This window comes from Cetorhinus maximus, chromosome 15, assembly GCF_964194155.1.
Source record: "Cetorhinus maximus chromosome 15, sCetMax3.hap1.1, whole genome shotgun sequence".
Lineage (NCBI taxonomy): Eukaryota > Metazoa > Chordata > Chondrichthyes > Lamniformes > Cetorhinidae > Cetorhinus > Cetorhinus maximus.
The window spans coordinates 16,966,081-16,981,340 of record NC_135893.1 but is presented as its reverse complement, the minus strand read 5'-3'; the positions used below and the strand labels follow the sequence as shown (position 1 = coordinate 16,981,340).

The window sequence follows — 15,260 nt, the reverse complement described above, 5'->3', positions numbered from 1 at the left end:
TACAACAATCTGCACGAACCCTGAACATAATCTGATGCATCACTTCTGGTGTGGTTACAGAATCCTCTGCCGAGAGCAGGGTGACTGCTGTATTCAGGCTGATCAGTGAGCTGAGTGCAGGCGGCAAAGATCAGGCCATCAGGAGAAGCTGCTGCCTTGTCAGGAAACCTCCCAAGTATCATGTCCCCGACCCTCTCAAAGACCTTGACTCATGTCTTCAGCTCAGCTCATTGGTGTGGTCTGATCTGAGCCCCCTTGTTGTCATTTAGTCTTTACACTAAATTACTTGGAATTTACCAGCGGAAACAGGCCATTCGGCCCAATAGGTTCCTGCTGGTGTTTATGCTGCTCACCAGCCTCTTCCCGCCCAAATTCAAATCCAGAAAAATTACAGCACAGAAGGAGGCCGTTCACCTCACCCTATCAGCAAATCCTTCCCCTTTCTCCCTCATATGTTTTCTAGATTCACCTTAAACCCATCTTTGCTGCTGTTTCCTGTGACAGTGAGTTCCACATTCTCTGGATAAAGAAGTTTCTCCCCAATCTCCTATTGGATTTATTAGTGACTATCTTGCATTGATAACCTCCAGTGCTGAATTCCCCCTAAAATGGAAACGTTTCTATATCTACTTGACAGAACAAATATATCATTTTAAAGACCCCTATCAGCTTACCCCTAAACCTTCTGTCTTCTGCAGTAAAGATCCTCAGCTTGTTCATTGTTTCCTGATTGCTGTTCTTGCACCTTCACAGATTTGGGATGATTTTTCTAAATCTTTTTTGAACTTTCTCCAGTGCTTCCCTACACTTTTTGTAATATGCAAAACACAAGTGTGCACAGTTCTCTGTGTAATTCAATTAAGTTCTGTATTCATTTAACAGAGCCTCTGCTTTGAATTCTATCACTCTAGAAATTAACGCCAGTGCTTTCCTTGCACATTGTATGGCTTGTTTCTAACCTGCATCCCTTCCTTCAGTGATTTGTGCATCTGTACAAATCCCACTGCGTCTCTACCTCATTTATTTTCCAAGAAGTAGGTGGCCTTCTTATTCCTCCTCGTGAAATGTACCATCTCACACAGTCCTCCTCAGTATGAACTACACCCTCCAAACCAATATCATCCACAGATTTTGAAACTACACTCCTGATTCCTGAGTCCGAATTGTTTACGTAAATGGTGAACACCAGTGGTCCCAGCACCAATCCCCACTTCCACCATTTACCAATCTGAGTAACTACTTTTAACCCCTATTCCCTGTTTTCTGGCTTACAGCCAGCTTGTTTACTAATCTGCAAGTTAGCCTCTAACTCAATGTTCTCTGACCTCAATCATGGGTCTACTGTGCAGTACCTCATTCAAAGAATTCTGAAGGTCCGGGTATATAAAATACATTACATTACCTTTGTCTATTCTTTCTGTTACTTCTTCAAAGAACTCAATAAGGTTCGTCAAGCATGACCTTCCCTATTGAAAGAGTGCTAATAACTCCCCATTATGTTTTTGGTTTCTTGATATTTTTCTATGACACCTTTAAGTAAAGATTCCAATATTTTCCTAGTCACTGACTTTAAACTAGTTGGTCTATAGTTCCCTGAATTTGTTCTAATTCCCTTTTGGAATATAGGAATATATAATCAATTATTAAATCTTCTCTTTTTTAACATCAGGTGTCTCATAGACCATAATGCCAGGTGTGGTATGTGCTGATCTATTTGAACATGCCATTCCCATGATACCGTTCCTTTCAACATTTGCGAGTCAGAAGCGTTTTCAATGCAACAGCTACCTGGAGAGGCTGGTGCAGAATCTTATGATAATCACCATGATGTTTGTGATGCTCCTCTTCGCCAATGATGTTTTCGACGGTAAGAATTAAACTTTATTGTGAATTCTGTCTCCCTCCTCCTTCATTCATTATTCTCATTTTGCCCAGCACCCACCCTCCCCAACCCTGACTCCACACATAACTCATTGAGGCTTTCCCCCAGCACTCACTCTTACTCAGACAGTGTGAGCTGCTGCATCTGGAGGTGATGCCCTACTGATGGTGGGGGTGGGAGTAGATGTCAAGAGGATTGTTCAAGTCGTGGGCAGATGTGGCTTGAAAAATTGGCTTGAATATCTTGTAGTTGGCAACAGGCTGCTGTTCCTTCTCTAGTTATTCCTCCAGTTGCTCTTGGCTGTTATCCTCCTTTGGAGCCTCCATGATGTTAAACAATCCGTGATGTTAGACAATGTTGTGAAGCAGGAACCACACCAGTATAAAATAGAAAAGAAAGAACTTGGATTTATATATCACCTTTCACAACATCAGGGCATTCCATAACTTACACCCATTGAAGTGTTTCTGAACTGTAATCACTGTTGTAATGTAGAAAATGTGGCAGGTAATTTCCAGACAGCAAGCTCCCGGAAATAGCCATGTGATCATCACCAGATAACCTGTTTTAATGATGTCAGTTGAGAGATAAACATTGGCCAGGAGACCGAGGAGAACTTCCCTACTCTTCTTCAAACTAGTGTCATCGGATCTTTTATATTCATTTGAGAGAGCAGACAGGGCCTCAGTTTGATGTTTAATTCTCACCCCTCCCCACACCCGCCAGCACCAGAATAGAAATTCTTCTGTGATGAAGTAGGATAAAAGCCCTATTATCCTTTCTGTGCAATAGGAGTCCTGCTGGTTGCTGGATCTTGAGCAGTATTGAGGGCCAATTAGGAATCTAACGATTTAAAGCTGTTGTGTATTTTGTGGACAAGATGCTTCTTGCTGCTTGTTTTTCTTCTTTCCGTCCTCTTTGCATTGTTTCCTGCATTGCAAAGTTACCAGCCGCTTTTTGCATCTGTGGTTTGTGAACATGTGAAATATGTGATCAGCAACAGACCAATTAGACTATCAAACCTGTTCCATAGAACCACAGTGCCTGATACATCGTGAATAGGTGCTCATGCCTGCCAGTTTGCCCAAACACCATCTAATGATTCTAAGTTGTTGTGCACCTTGTGTGCTAGGTGTTTCTCACTCCTTGTCTTCCTGTTTTTGGTCATCTTTACATTGCTTCCAGCCACTTTGTGGAAAGGCTGTGGTTTTCACACCTGCACAAACAACCCCAAGGCCAATCAGGGGAAAATAATCTGGGACTTCCTCTCTGACCCTCTAGATAAGCAAAACTAGTCCAGCAACTCACATAGACCATGCAAACCACATCTTGTATTTTACCTATCTTGTGTAAGATGTGATCTTCTAACCAATAAGGGGCTGGCCAGCATTCTCTTGAAAGGCAAACTGAGAGTCTGCACTCACCACATATTTCAAAGAGACTTCATTGAGTTTCAGATTCATCTAATTTAACTTTGTGTAATATGGAGAATATGAACATGGGAACAGGATTTGGCCATTCAGACCTTTGAATCTGTTCTGCAATCCAATTAAATGTGATGGCTGATTTGTATCTTAACTCCATCTACCTGCCGACAACTAACTATAACACGTACGCTGCAGCCATGGTTGAAATTGACTCACTCAGCACAGACTGGGGATTGAACCTGGGATTTGCTGCTGTGTATGATTCGCTACAATATTTTGGCCCATACAGCTATTGGAAGCTTATGCCTGAAAGTGTGAACACTGAAAGAAAGTGACTTCAAATTTTAATTATTTTCCTCATTATTTTTCCAGTTGGATATTATGTTGTGTGCTATGAAAATGAAACACTTGTTCAAAAAAAGGACATCAAGATGTGTATTGAAAATATGAAGCCATCAAGTGAACCACAAACCCCTGAGGTCAGAAGCTGATGTCATTTTTTAAATCTTCCCTTCACCCTTCTTTCTTTTGTCTTTCATTTTCTGTTATAATGTCTTGCCGCACTCAGGATTGTTCAGCAAATGCAGTGGCTATGCGAGCGATATTTTCTGCGAACAGGATGCTGCAGTCAGTTCAAAATGGCATTCTGCCTACCACACAATTAACGTCATGTATGAGTTTCAGTGCCAGTGCGATGCCAGGTTTGTAGGCCATATGTCCCAACGATTTGGCTGATCAAACAGCATGTTCCTTTGTAATAGGCAGAGTACAGACCACAGTCAACCAGCGCACACTTGCAAAACCCAAAGAAAAATATCTACTATTAGATGTGATTCTGCGATTGGGCAGCACTTGCTAATAGCTACACTAATAACATATTTAAGATAATCAGTTGAGCTCATATCCTGGCTCATTTACACTTGCTAGAAGTGATATACATTCACATGCAGGGACCCATTCTCTGCAAACACAAGGAATATGTTCAAGCCTTTCATCTTTTATGAACTATCTGGGAGCTTGGGCAGCCTATACCCGTCAATTTCTCAGTCAATCAGAGTCTACTTGCCAGCCAATTAGCACCCTTTTCCCATGTAGTATAAATTGTGATCGTTTGAAATTTGGCATTCTTGCATTTGTCCTGAAGAATGAAAGATGAAAAGCTTCAGCAACATGCCTCTCTTTTCAGCAATATTCATCTTTTCTATGGTTCAGCTCAGTTATAACAGTCATGAGTAACGTTCACAAAAACCTCAAACATCTTGGAAATTCACATAACCTTCCACACTATTGGGCTCATTGGACTACGTTCATCATTTTGGTGCAATAAGTAAATCTACTGGTCTTTCAGAAATTGTTGCTGCTTTTTTCTGGTCCAAATAATGCTTTTCCTCTTCTGAACCTTCTATCTATGGTAGTGACATAACTGTTGTTATTTTAGTTTCATGAAAGGTTTCAGACATCACTCTTCCACCAGATATGGGGGTATTACATCCTGGTGGAGATGTGCTAGCTGTTCCCTCTCTCTTATGATAGATTCTCCCTAGAGCATCTGGTGTGTTGACCTATCCGAACTCACCTGATCCACAGCAATATTGGAAAGAAGTCCAACTGTTGACAACCTGCCCTCCACAACTCTTCCTTATGGTCCCTTGCCAGCTGTGTTAATTACCTTTAATAAATCCCCTCGTAATTCCTCCCCTTAATGGTCGAGTTTGATCTTTTTCATTCACTTTCCATCTCCTGGAGCCCACCGGAGCCCAAGTTATCCCCAGGTCAACTAGAGATAAGCAATAAATGCTGGCCCAGCCAGCGAAGCCCACATCCCGTGAATGAATAAAAAAGGTTTATCGCTACAGCTTTGTCTCCTCTACTTTCTAGACTCGAATAAGACTCTTGGCTCTGAGAAAAACTGTCCAACAATTTTCTTAACATTTGTGCCTCTGGATTTTCCTCATTTCATGTCATCTCTTTAATCTCTTTGTCTACTTTTCTTTCTTGGTAATTTACTCACGTTTGCTCTAAGATGCTATGGGAAAGACAATTGCTTTATCCCTTCAGAGCACATGATATTTATTAGTGGTGTCTCCTTATTCTGAGACAACTGTATCAATGTTTACAACATGTCCAGTTAACAAGTGGCAAGTGATTTTGGAGCCGCTATGTCAGTCATTACAAAAATTCAAATTATTCTTTCTACAGTACCTAACACTATGGATAGGAATATTGCTCGGACTAATGTTCCTCATCAACAGACTCTGGGAATTTTGCTTCCAAAATTGGTTTCGCCAACATGTGGATGAGGTGATCTATGAGATGAATGACAGTTTATACCGGGCTATGATGGTGAACATTGGTGGAACCGCTCATCAGCAAACAGACAGAAATAGGTAATTACTGATCAAAACTCTTGGCAGTTTCTGGATGTGTCCTGTTGATTTTTTGTATATTTTGTTCAATTTCTCTCCTGAAGAAATTCTCCTGGAGCTGGGTTTTAGTTCCATTGCTTCAGGTAGCACTCCAGGTTCCTTCTGAAATGGGCCTAGGTGTCAATACTCAGATTATCAGCTGGCGAAGGGTAGGACACTGAATTTAAGTTTTTATTCACTTCTTAGCTTTTATTTACACATTGCACACCAGACAGGCCTCGTTCAGCCTGCTCCTATATATACTGGTGCAGGCGAGTCCCCAGTTAATAACCTCCATCTGAACACAATTAACATCCAATTGATATACAATTAACACTTGGCACTAAGTATCATTGTATCAATTGTATCTGAACACTGCCTTTTATTTCAAAGTTTCAGTCCCACCCTTCTCTAATCTGGGCCCAAACTTGACAGTCCTTCCTTTAGTGCCTCGGGATCACTGATGTGGGACCATGACAGTTGGCACCAGCTGGAGTGATTTGATCGTGACTGGAACAATTACTGTCGCTAATGTGAATTCCTTTTCCTTCAGCCTCAGTATTTACAAGAAGCCCCTGAAGCTGCATATTGAAGATATCTCCCCCATGGGCCTCGGGAAAAGTCGCTGCATTGTAGTTTGTTTTGTCATAAAAAATGCAGCTTATTTTGCTGTGGTAATAGCACATACCTGTATCCTCTCAAGGATGGTCACAAATTATGAGGACGAAAAGCAAGAATGCCAACTTGAGAACAGATACCTTGTTTGCACTATTCCAGAATATATCACTTTGAGTTGGATTAAAATAATAGCTATTGTCTGCTGTATCTTTAGCTGCATAATAATTCATATTATTGTGTGTCACGCGTTATGCAAGTCAAAATGCAGGTATGACTCATTCTTCAAAGTTTATAGCTCCAATATTATACCTTATTATAATTATACATCATTGACATTTCAATCTCGGTCTTGTGCTTGGGGTGTAATCCTTCTCTATTTGAAAGAGAACGATTTCCTGCTAATGCATTACAGGTATTTGAAAAGTATAGACACTTTAAACAAGACTCTTGGTAACAATGAAAGCAGTCCTCCTCTCTCAAGTCCCGAAGGCCTCGAACTTCTAAAGAGTATGAAAAAGCAAGTTCTCACTGATGTTTTCAACAGAGATCTGTCCAACAGAGATCTGTCCAACAGGTCATAATCTCAGGTTGAACCAGATGACTCGCAAAATTAGACTTCTATTTGACATTGAACTGACACCATTTACACTCCATCGCATGGTCCGCCTATCTCCACCTCAGTAATATTCTCTGCCCCTGCTTCAGTCCGCCTGCTGCTGAAACCATCAATGCTTTTGTTACATGCAGACTTGAATGTTCCTATGCTCTCCTGCTGGTCTCCCATCTTCTGTTCGTGCTGCAATTCTGTCACAATGAAGTGCATGCTCTAGTTACAAATGAGAGCAGCTGTTACTAATTGGCATATTCTTAAGTATATATAAGAACCTGTTTCCACCTGTGGGGAAGAAAAAAAGAAGTATCTGAGTTTTGTGAATAAACCTATGTTAAGGAAAGTCTGGTTCCAGATTCCTCCTTTGCTCAGTGAACGAGCAATGAGTTATGACATCCTCCCCCAACCTTCCAAAAACGTGAGCTCAAATGAGACTTTGTATTTTATCGTGTACCATGTCCCGTTCATCCAGCACCCCTGTGTCTGCTGACCTACACTGGCCGCTGATCCACCAATGCCTCAAATTGAAAATCCTCATCCTTGTATTCAGGGTCTAGACAGTGGAGGCACAGCTGCCAATGGTGGAGTGAAGCAAGAGGGGAATGCAGAAGGGGGCAGAGTTGGAGGAATGCTGAGACCTTAGAGGGTTGTAGGGTTGAAGGAGGATATAGAGATAGGGAATTGCCTCCCTCTACCCTACGTCACTCTCTCCTCCTTTAAGATGTGCCTTAAAACCTAACTCTTCAGTGAAGTGCTTGATCTCCTTCTTTGTTTTGTTGCTGTCCAAGTTTCCTTCTATGTTCAACTATTGTTCTATGTTCTATTACGAGGTTTTACTTTGCTAAAGGTGCTATATAAATGCAAGTGGTTATTGTTGCTTGAGATTTTATTAACCAGGACTGAACTGGTCCTCTGCTTGATTAGTATATTAGGAGAATGTGCAAACGATTATTCAGTTGATTATTTTTGTTAAAGATTCAGATTATTGAGAAATGTACAGGAGGAAAACATCTTGGAGCTTCCAAATAGCTTTGGGGCTGATTGCACAACCCAGTATAATACAGAGCCATATGCAGCAGGGAGGTCCCAGGTTTGATCCCTAGTCTGTGCTAAGTTCTCTGATCTCAGCTGGGATGGTGCAATAGTTACCCATTGCAGCCCAGGTTATTCAAGGAGCAGATCCTATTCCTCATCATTATTGAAAGACTCTTCCTAGGGATCTCAGGTGAGAATAGAATCATCCAATGCTCTTTATAAGCAAAGTACTTTCTCAAGATCCATTTTAGAATGAGGCTTTCAGGTTAGAATAAAGCCGATATAAACATTGTATCATTAACAGATAGACGGTTGAAGATTGAACTCTGGTCTAGTCAAGCCTGTCCTTGCAACATTTTAAGTGAAGGACACATCCATTCATTCTTGTTGTATTTTATAGAACGGCTTAGGGAGGTCGGAGGGTCAGAAGTCAAAAATACATTGTGTAAATCCAGAATGAGAATGAGATGGTAGGATAGGTAGTTGTTAGACTAAAGGGAAATAAAATAACGGATGGGTGGCTATCCTGAGGAAGGACAGTCAAGAATAACAGGGACTTTTTAATTTATTTAAGGAAGCCAAGATTTTTAGAACATTCTGAGACAGGACATTCTCAAGTGAAGGCAAGACAACCTGAGTCTGGTTACCTAAGAACCTTGTGTTATTAGTCAGGTTTTATATCAATGTTTTATTCACTGTGTAACTGTTTAATAAGTACAAAGGTTGCATTTTAACTCACTGGTTTCTTGTATTGTAGTTTTTTTTCTACATATAATAAACATTTATACTTTGGAATAAGGCTCCTTCTAATCCCTGAGTATCAAAGACCTAATCTAATATAATTCCATGATGGAATAACCTGTCACCACTCAGTTTAGATTTACATGTGGAGAATGAAGATTTGTATCAGGTAACTGAGAGCAGTCACCTTTCCTGGAACTGAGTCCAACTGAGAAGCAGATTTGATTGAGGCTTTCAAAAGGATATTGGATAATTATCCGAAGAGGAAAAGTTTGTAGGGCTACAAGGATATGGTGGGGGTGTGGGACTAACTGAGTTACTCCAGCACAGAGCCAGGACAAACATGATGGGCCGAGTGGCCTCCTTCTGTGCTGTAACCATTCTATGACTGTACGAGAGAAAAGGCCTAGGCCCAGTCTTCTCGTTCAATGAGGCTGTGTGGCATTGCACAGACCTCTGATAGAGCAGAGCCTAGAATGTCCACCCACTGGGACTAGCCAAATACAGGAAATCCCTAATATAGTCCTTGGTGCCTGAGCTGAGCTAAGAGATTTCTTTCACAGTTGTACTCTAAGTGCGCTGATTGACATACCATTGTTGTCTTTTAATAGTTTTTTTTGGAGATCTCTCAAAACTCAGACATAAATTCCAATCATAGTTACTGAAACAACTTTTTGTCAAATTGATCTTGCAACTTGTGAGGTTGTTAAAACTTTAAAAAGTCAGATCATTAATAAAGGAATATCATGAAGGATTCAATGCAGAGTAAAGCTGCAGCTGTGTTAGCAAGTTGTGGGTTTGAGTCAGTCATTGGCACTTGAGGGTATAATCCAGACTCCAGTGCAACACTGCAAGAGTTTCAGTCCTTCAGCAGGGATAGAAAGACTTACATTTGTATAGTGCCTTTCAAAACCTCAGGGTGTCACAAAGCACTTAACAGCCAATTAAATACTGTGAAGTGTAGGGAATCTAATCAATTGGAGTTCTTTGAGGACGTAACAAGCAACATGGAAAAAGGGGAACATATGGATGTGCTATACTTAGATTTCCAGAAGGCATTTCACAAGGTGCCATATTAAAGGTTACTATGCAAAATAAGAGCTCATGGTGTAGGGGGTAACATATTAGCATGGATAAAGGATTGGTTAGCTACCAGGAAGCAGACAGTAGGCATAAAGGGGTCATTTTTGGGTTGGCAAAGTACGACAACTAGATTTGCAGGGGGAGGGGAACCAGAGTGTTAGAGCAGATAGTGAGGTGGAGGAGGATAAAGGTCAAGCGAGGAATGCATGTATAGACAGAAATCAAAGGTTTGTACGTGATAGAAATGTTCTCAGGTGCATCTATTTCAATGCAAGGAGTATTGTCGGAAATGCAGATGAGCTTAGGGCGTGGATTGGCACGTGGGATTACGACATTATTGCTATTAGTGAGACTTGGTTGCAGGAGGGGCAGGACTGGCAGCTCAATATTTCGGGGTTCCGTTGTTTCAGACGTGATAGAGGGGGAGGGATGTAAGGGGGAGGAGTGGCATTACTAGTCAGGGAAAATATCAGAGCTGTGCGCAGACAGGACAGCCCAGAGGGCTCGCCTACAGAGGCCATATGGGTGGAGCTGAGGAACGGGAAATGTGTGACCACACTAATAGGGTTGTATTATAGACCGCCCAATAGTCAGAGAGAATTGGAGGAGCAAATCTGTAGAGAGATAGCAGACCGATGTAAGAAACAGAAAGTTGTGATAATGGGAGATTTTAACTCCACATATTGACTGGGACTCTCATACTGTAAAAGGGCTGGATGGCTTGGAGTTTGTCAAATGTGTTCAGGAAAGTTTTCTAAATCAATATATAGAGGTACCAACGAGAGAGGATGCAATACTTGATCTCCTATTAGGGAACCAGACAGGTCAGGTGACAGAAGTATGTGTAGGCGAACATTTTGGGTCCAGTGACCACAATGTCATTAGTTTTAAGTTAATTATGGATAAGTATAGGTCTGGTCCTCGAGTTGAGATTCTAAATTGGAGAAAGGCCAATTTTGTGGAAATGAGAAAGGATCTAGGAAGAGTGGATTGGGATAAGTTGTTTTCTGGCATGGATGTGTTCAGTAAGTGGAAGGCATTCAAAGGCAAAATTTTGAGAGTGCAGAGTTTGCATGTTCCTGTCAGGATTAAAGGCAAAGTTAACAGGCAGAGGGAACCTTGGTTTTCAAGGGATATTGGCGATCTGGTTAAGAAGAAGAGAGAGGTGTATAGCAGGTATAGGCAACAAGGAGCAAATGAGGTACTTGTAGAGTATAGAAAATGTAAGAAAATACTAAAGAAGGAAATCAGGAAGGCAAAAAGAAGACGTGAGGTTGCTTTGGCAGATAATGTGCAGGTAAACCCGAAGGGTTTCTACAAGTATATTAAGAGTAAAAGGATAGTAAGGGACACAATTGGTCCCCTTGAAGATCAGAGTGGTCATCTATGTGTGGAGCCTCACGAGATGGGGGGAGATCTTAAACAGTTTTTTTTGCATCAGTATTTACTCAGGAAACTGGATAGTGTATAAGGAAGGAAGGGAAACAAGCAGTAGTGTCATGGAACATATAGAGATTAAAGAGGAGGAGTTGCTTGCTGCCTTACAGCGAATAAAGGTAAATAAATCCCCCGGGCCTGACATGATATTCCCTCGGACCTTGAGGGAGACTAGTGTAGAAATCGCAGGGGCCCTGGCAGAAATATTTAAAATGTCCTTAGCCACGGGTGAGGTGCCGGAGGATTGGAGGGTAGCTCATGTTGTTCCGTTGTTTAAAAAAGGCTCCAAAAGTAAACCAGGTAATTACAGGCCAGTGAGCCTGACGTCAGTAGTATGTAAATTATTGGAAGGTGTTCTGAGAGATCGGATATACACTTATTTGGACAGCCAAGGGCTGATTAAGGATAGTCAGCATGGCTTTGTGCGTAGTAGGTGGAACCTTGTAGAGTTTTTCGAGGAGGTTACCAAGAAAGTAGATGAAGGAAAGGCTGTGGAAGTTGTCTACATGGACTTTAGTAAGGCCTTTGACAAGGTCCCACATGGGAGGTTAGTTCAGAAGGTTCAGACACTTGGTATCCATGGAGAGGTTGTAAACTGGATTCGAAATTGGCTGTGTGGGAGAAGACAGAGAGTGGTAGTGGATGATTGCTTCTCAGACTGGAGGCCTGTGACTAGTGGTGTGCCTCAGGGATCTGTGCTGGGACCATTGTTGTTTGTTGTCTATATCAATGATCTGGATGATAATGTGGTAAATGGTATCAGCAAGTTTGCTGATGACACTAAGATTGGAGGACAGCGAGGAAGGCTTTCAAAGCTTGCAGAGAGACTGGACCAACTGGAAAAATGGGCCAGAAAATGCCAGATGGAATTTAATTCAGAAAAGTGTGAGGTGTTGCATTTTGGAAGGACAAACCAAGGTAGGACATACACAGTAAATGGTAGGGCACTGAGGAGTGCGGAGGAACAAAGGGATCTGGGAGTTCAGATACATAATTCCCTGAAAGTGGCGTCACAGGTAGACAGTGTTGTAAAGAAAGCTTTTGGCATACTGGCCTTCATAAATCAAAGTATTGAATATAGGAGTTGGGATGTTATGGTGAGGTTGTATAAGACATTGGTGAGGCCAACTTTGGAGTATTGTGTGCAGTTCTGGTCACCTAACTACAGGAAGGATATCAGTAAGATTGAAAGATTGCAAAGAAGATTGATTAGGATGTTGCTGGGTCTTCAGGAGTTGAGTTACAGGGAAAGATTAAACAGGTTAGGACTTTATTCCTTGGAGCGTAGAAGAATGAGGGGAGATTTGATAGAAGTTTACAAAATTATGAGGGGTATAGACAGAGTAATTGCGACTAAGCTCTTTCCACTTAGATTAGGAGAGATAAACATGAGAGGACATGGCTTTAGGGTGAAAGGGGAAAGGTTTAGGGGGAACATTAGGGGGAACTTCTTCACTCAGAGAGTGGTGAGAGTGTGGAACGAGCTACCATCTGACGTGGTAAATGTGGGCTCACTCTTAAGTTTTAAGAATAAATTGGATAGATACATACATGGATGGACTGGGTGCAGATCAATGGGACTAGCGGAATAATATTTTGGCACAGACTAGAAGGGCCGAATGGCCTGTTTTTCTGTGCTGTAGTGTTCTATGGTTCTATGGTTCTAAGTGGAGTGCCTCAGGGATCAGTGCTGGGGCCTTAACTATTTACAATTTATGTCAGTGGCTTGGACGAAGGAACCGAATGTATGATTGCTAAATTTGCTGATGACACAAAGATAGGTAGGAAAGTATGTTGTGAAGAGGACTTAAGGAGTCTGCAAAGGGGCGTAGATAGTTTAAGTGAGTGGGCAAAATTTTGGCAGATGGAGTAAAATGTCCACTTTGGCAGGAAGAATAGAAAAGCAGCGTATTCTTTAAATGGAGATAGATTGCAGAACTCTAAGGTACAGAGGGATCTGGTTGTCCTGGTACGTGAATCACAAGAAGTTAGTATATAAGTACAGAAAGTGATTAGGAAGGCAAATGGAATGTTGTAGTTTATTGCAAGGAGAATGGAATATAAAATTAGGTAGGTTATGCCACAGTTGTACAGGGCATTGGTGAGACCACATCTAGAGTGCAGTGTACAGTTTTGGTCTCCTTATTGAAGAGAGAATATAAATCCATTAGAAGCAGTCCAGAGAAGGTTCACCTGACTGACATCTTGGATTGGGGGTGGGGGATGTTAACTTAGGAGGAAAGGTTGGACAGGCTGGGTCTGTATCCATTGGAGTTTCGAAGAACGAGAGACGATCTTATTGAAACATATAAGATCCTGAGGGGACTAGACAGGGTGGATGCTGGAAGGATGTCACCCTTGTGGGAGAGACTAGAACTAGGGGACACAGTTTAAAAATAAGGGGCCTCCCATTTAAGACTGAGATGAGAAAAAAAAGGGAATCAAAGGTTATCAGGGGTAGGCATAATGAAGAATTGAGGCATAAATTCAAAATTAATTGGCTGTGAAGCATTTCAGCGTGTCTGGAAGGTGTGAAAGGTGCTACATAAATGAAGTATTTTCTTTAATTTTTTTGTGTGGGTTGTTCAAATCCTCTTGCTCCTTCCAATGTCACAAACACACGCATTTGCTCATCTATTACTGTTTTCAGTTGCTGACACACCCATCGGCCATTTCCTGCTTTCATTTCAATTTGAACCTCATCACACAAACATCCAATTTTACTTAAGTCAAAATGAGATTGTCGTCCTAATAATATCCTGCAGCCTCACCCTAAACCTGTGAAAGAAAATAGCGATCAAGCGCCATCTGCTGTTTGGATTGACATCTGCAGCGAGATAGCAGCGCCCTCTGGTGGAGAGTCGCCGAAATTGAGTTGTTTTCTCAAATGTTGCTTCACTGATTGGAGGTCTTGTGCTGCAGTGGTAGCGATCCCATCTTTGGGCCAGAAGCTCTGGATTTTGGTCCCACACCAGGACTTGCTGATCACAGAAGGAGCATTCATAACAATCAGCACAGGAATCCTTCCACCACTAGTCCCCAAATGGAAAAATGTCACTGATCCATATTTATATAAGGGGCCATTTCCTCAACCGAAAAACATGATTAGAGTCATACATCTTCATTTGAGTGTCTCACTAATGCTGGATGCATGCATCTTGCTAATTGCATGGTGGAATATTTAATTACAGATCTAAATCATAAAGGCTATGAGAATTTGATCTATCATGAGAATTGTCAACAATCATGATGAATTTTAAAATGGAATCGTTGCCAGGCTGGGAGCCAGTGTAGGTCAGTGAGCACAGGGGCGATGGGTGAACACAACTTGGTACAAGTTAGGACATGAACAGCACAGTTTTGGATGGCCTCAAGTTTATGGAGGATGGAAGATTGGAGGCTAGCCAGGAATGCTTTGGAATAGTCATGTCCAGAGGTGATAAAGGTATGGTGTACATTGGTTAAAGTTGTTTTCCAGCCTATGATTTCTATATATCACTCCCACCATCCCGCAGAAAGATTGGTGAGCTGATCCTGTGCCTCTTCAGTCCTGTCATGTCAGCTGCCACCAGGAGAGGGTGCAAAGGAGCATATCATCTTTTATATTTAAAACAACTAACCCCTTGCATTGCCTCATGCCTGGGTCTGTTGCAGACCAATTGATAGAGATTGATTGTTATAATAACATAGTCCATAAATGTTATCATAACAGTTTACAGAACAGAAACAGGCCATTCAGTCCAACTTGTCCACGACAGTGTTTATGCTTCATATGAACCTCTTCCCAACTTTCTAAATCTAATCACATCATTTCTGTTTCTTGCTCCCTCAAGTACTTGTCTAGCTTCTCCTTAAATGCATCCAAGTCATTCACCTCAACCACTCCAGATGGCAGCAAGTTCCACATTCTAACCACTTTTTGAGTAAGGGCAACAAAAACAATAACAAAAATACCTGGAAAAACTCAGCAGGTCTGGCAGCATCGATGGAGAGGAGCACAGTTGACATTTCGAGTCCGCGTG

General features: G+C 41.7%; 1 protein-coding gene across 1 annotated transcript; it reads left to right on the top strand.

Annotated features, from left to right (window-relative positions):
- Positions 1-1,675: 1,675 nt before the first annotated feature.
- LOC144691136 (uncharacterized) lies at positions 1,676-6,913 on the top strand. Its single transcript, XM_078559204.1, has 4 exons — positions 1,676-1,867; positions 3,682-3,788; positions 5,509-5,696; positions 6,274-6,913. Exons 1-4 carry the CDS (start codon positions 1,687-1,689, stop codon positions 6,911-6,913), a joined length of 1,116 nt encoding a protein of 371 aa, XP_078415330.1. The 5' UTR covers positions 1,676-1,686.
- The last annotated feature ends 8,347 nt before the right edge of the window (positions 6,914-15,260 follow it).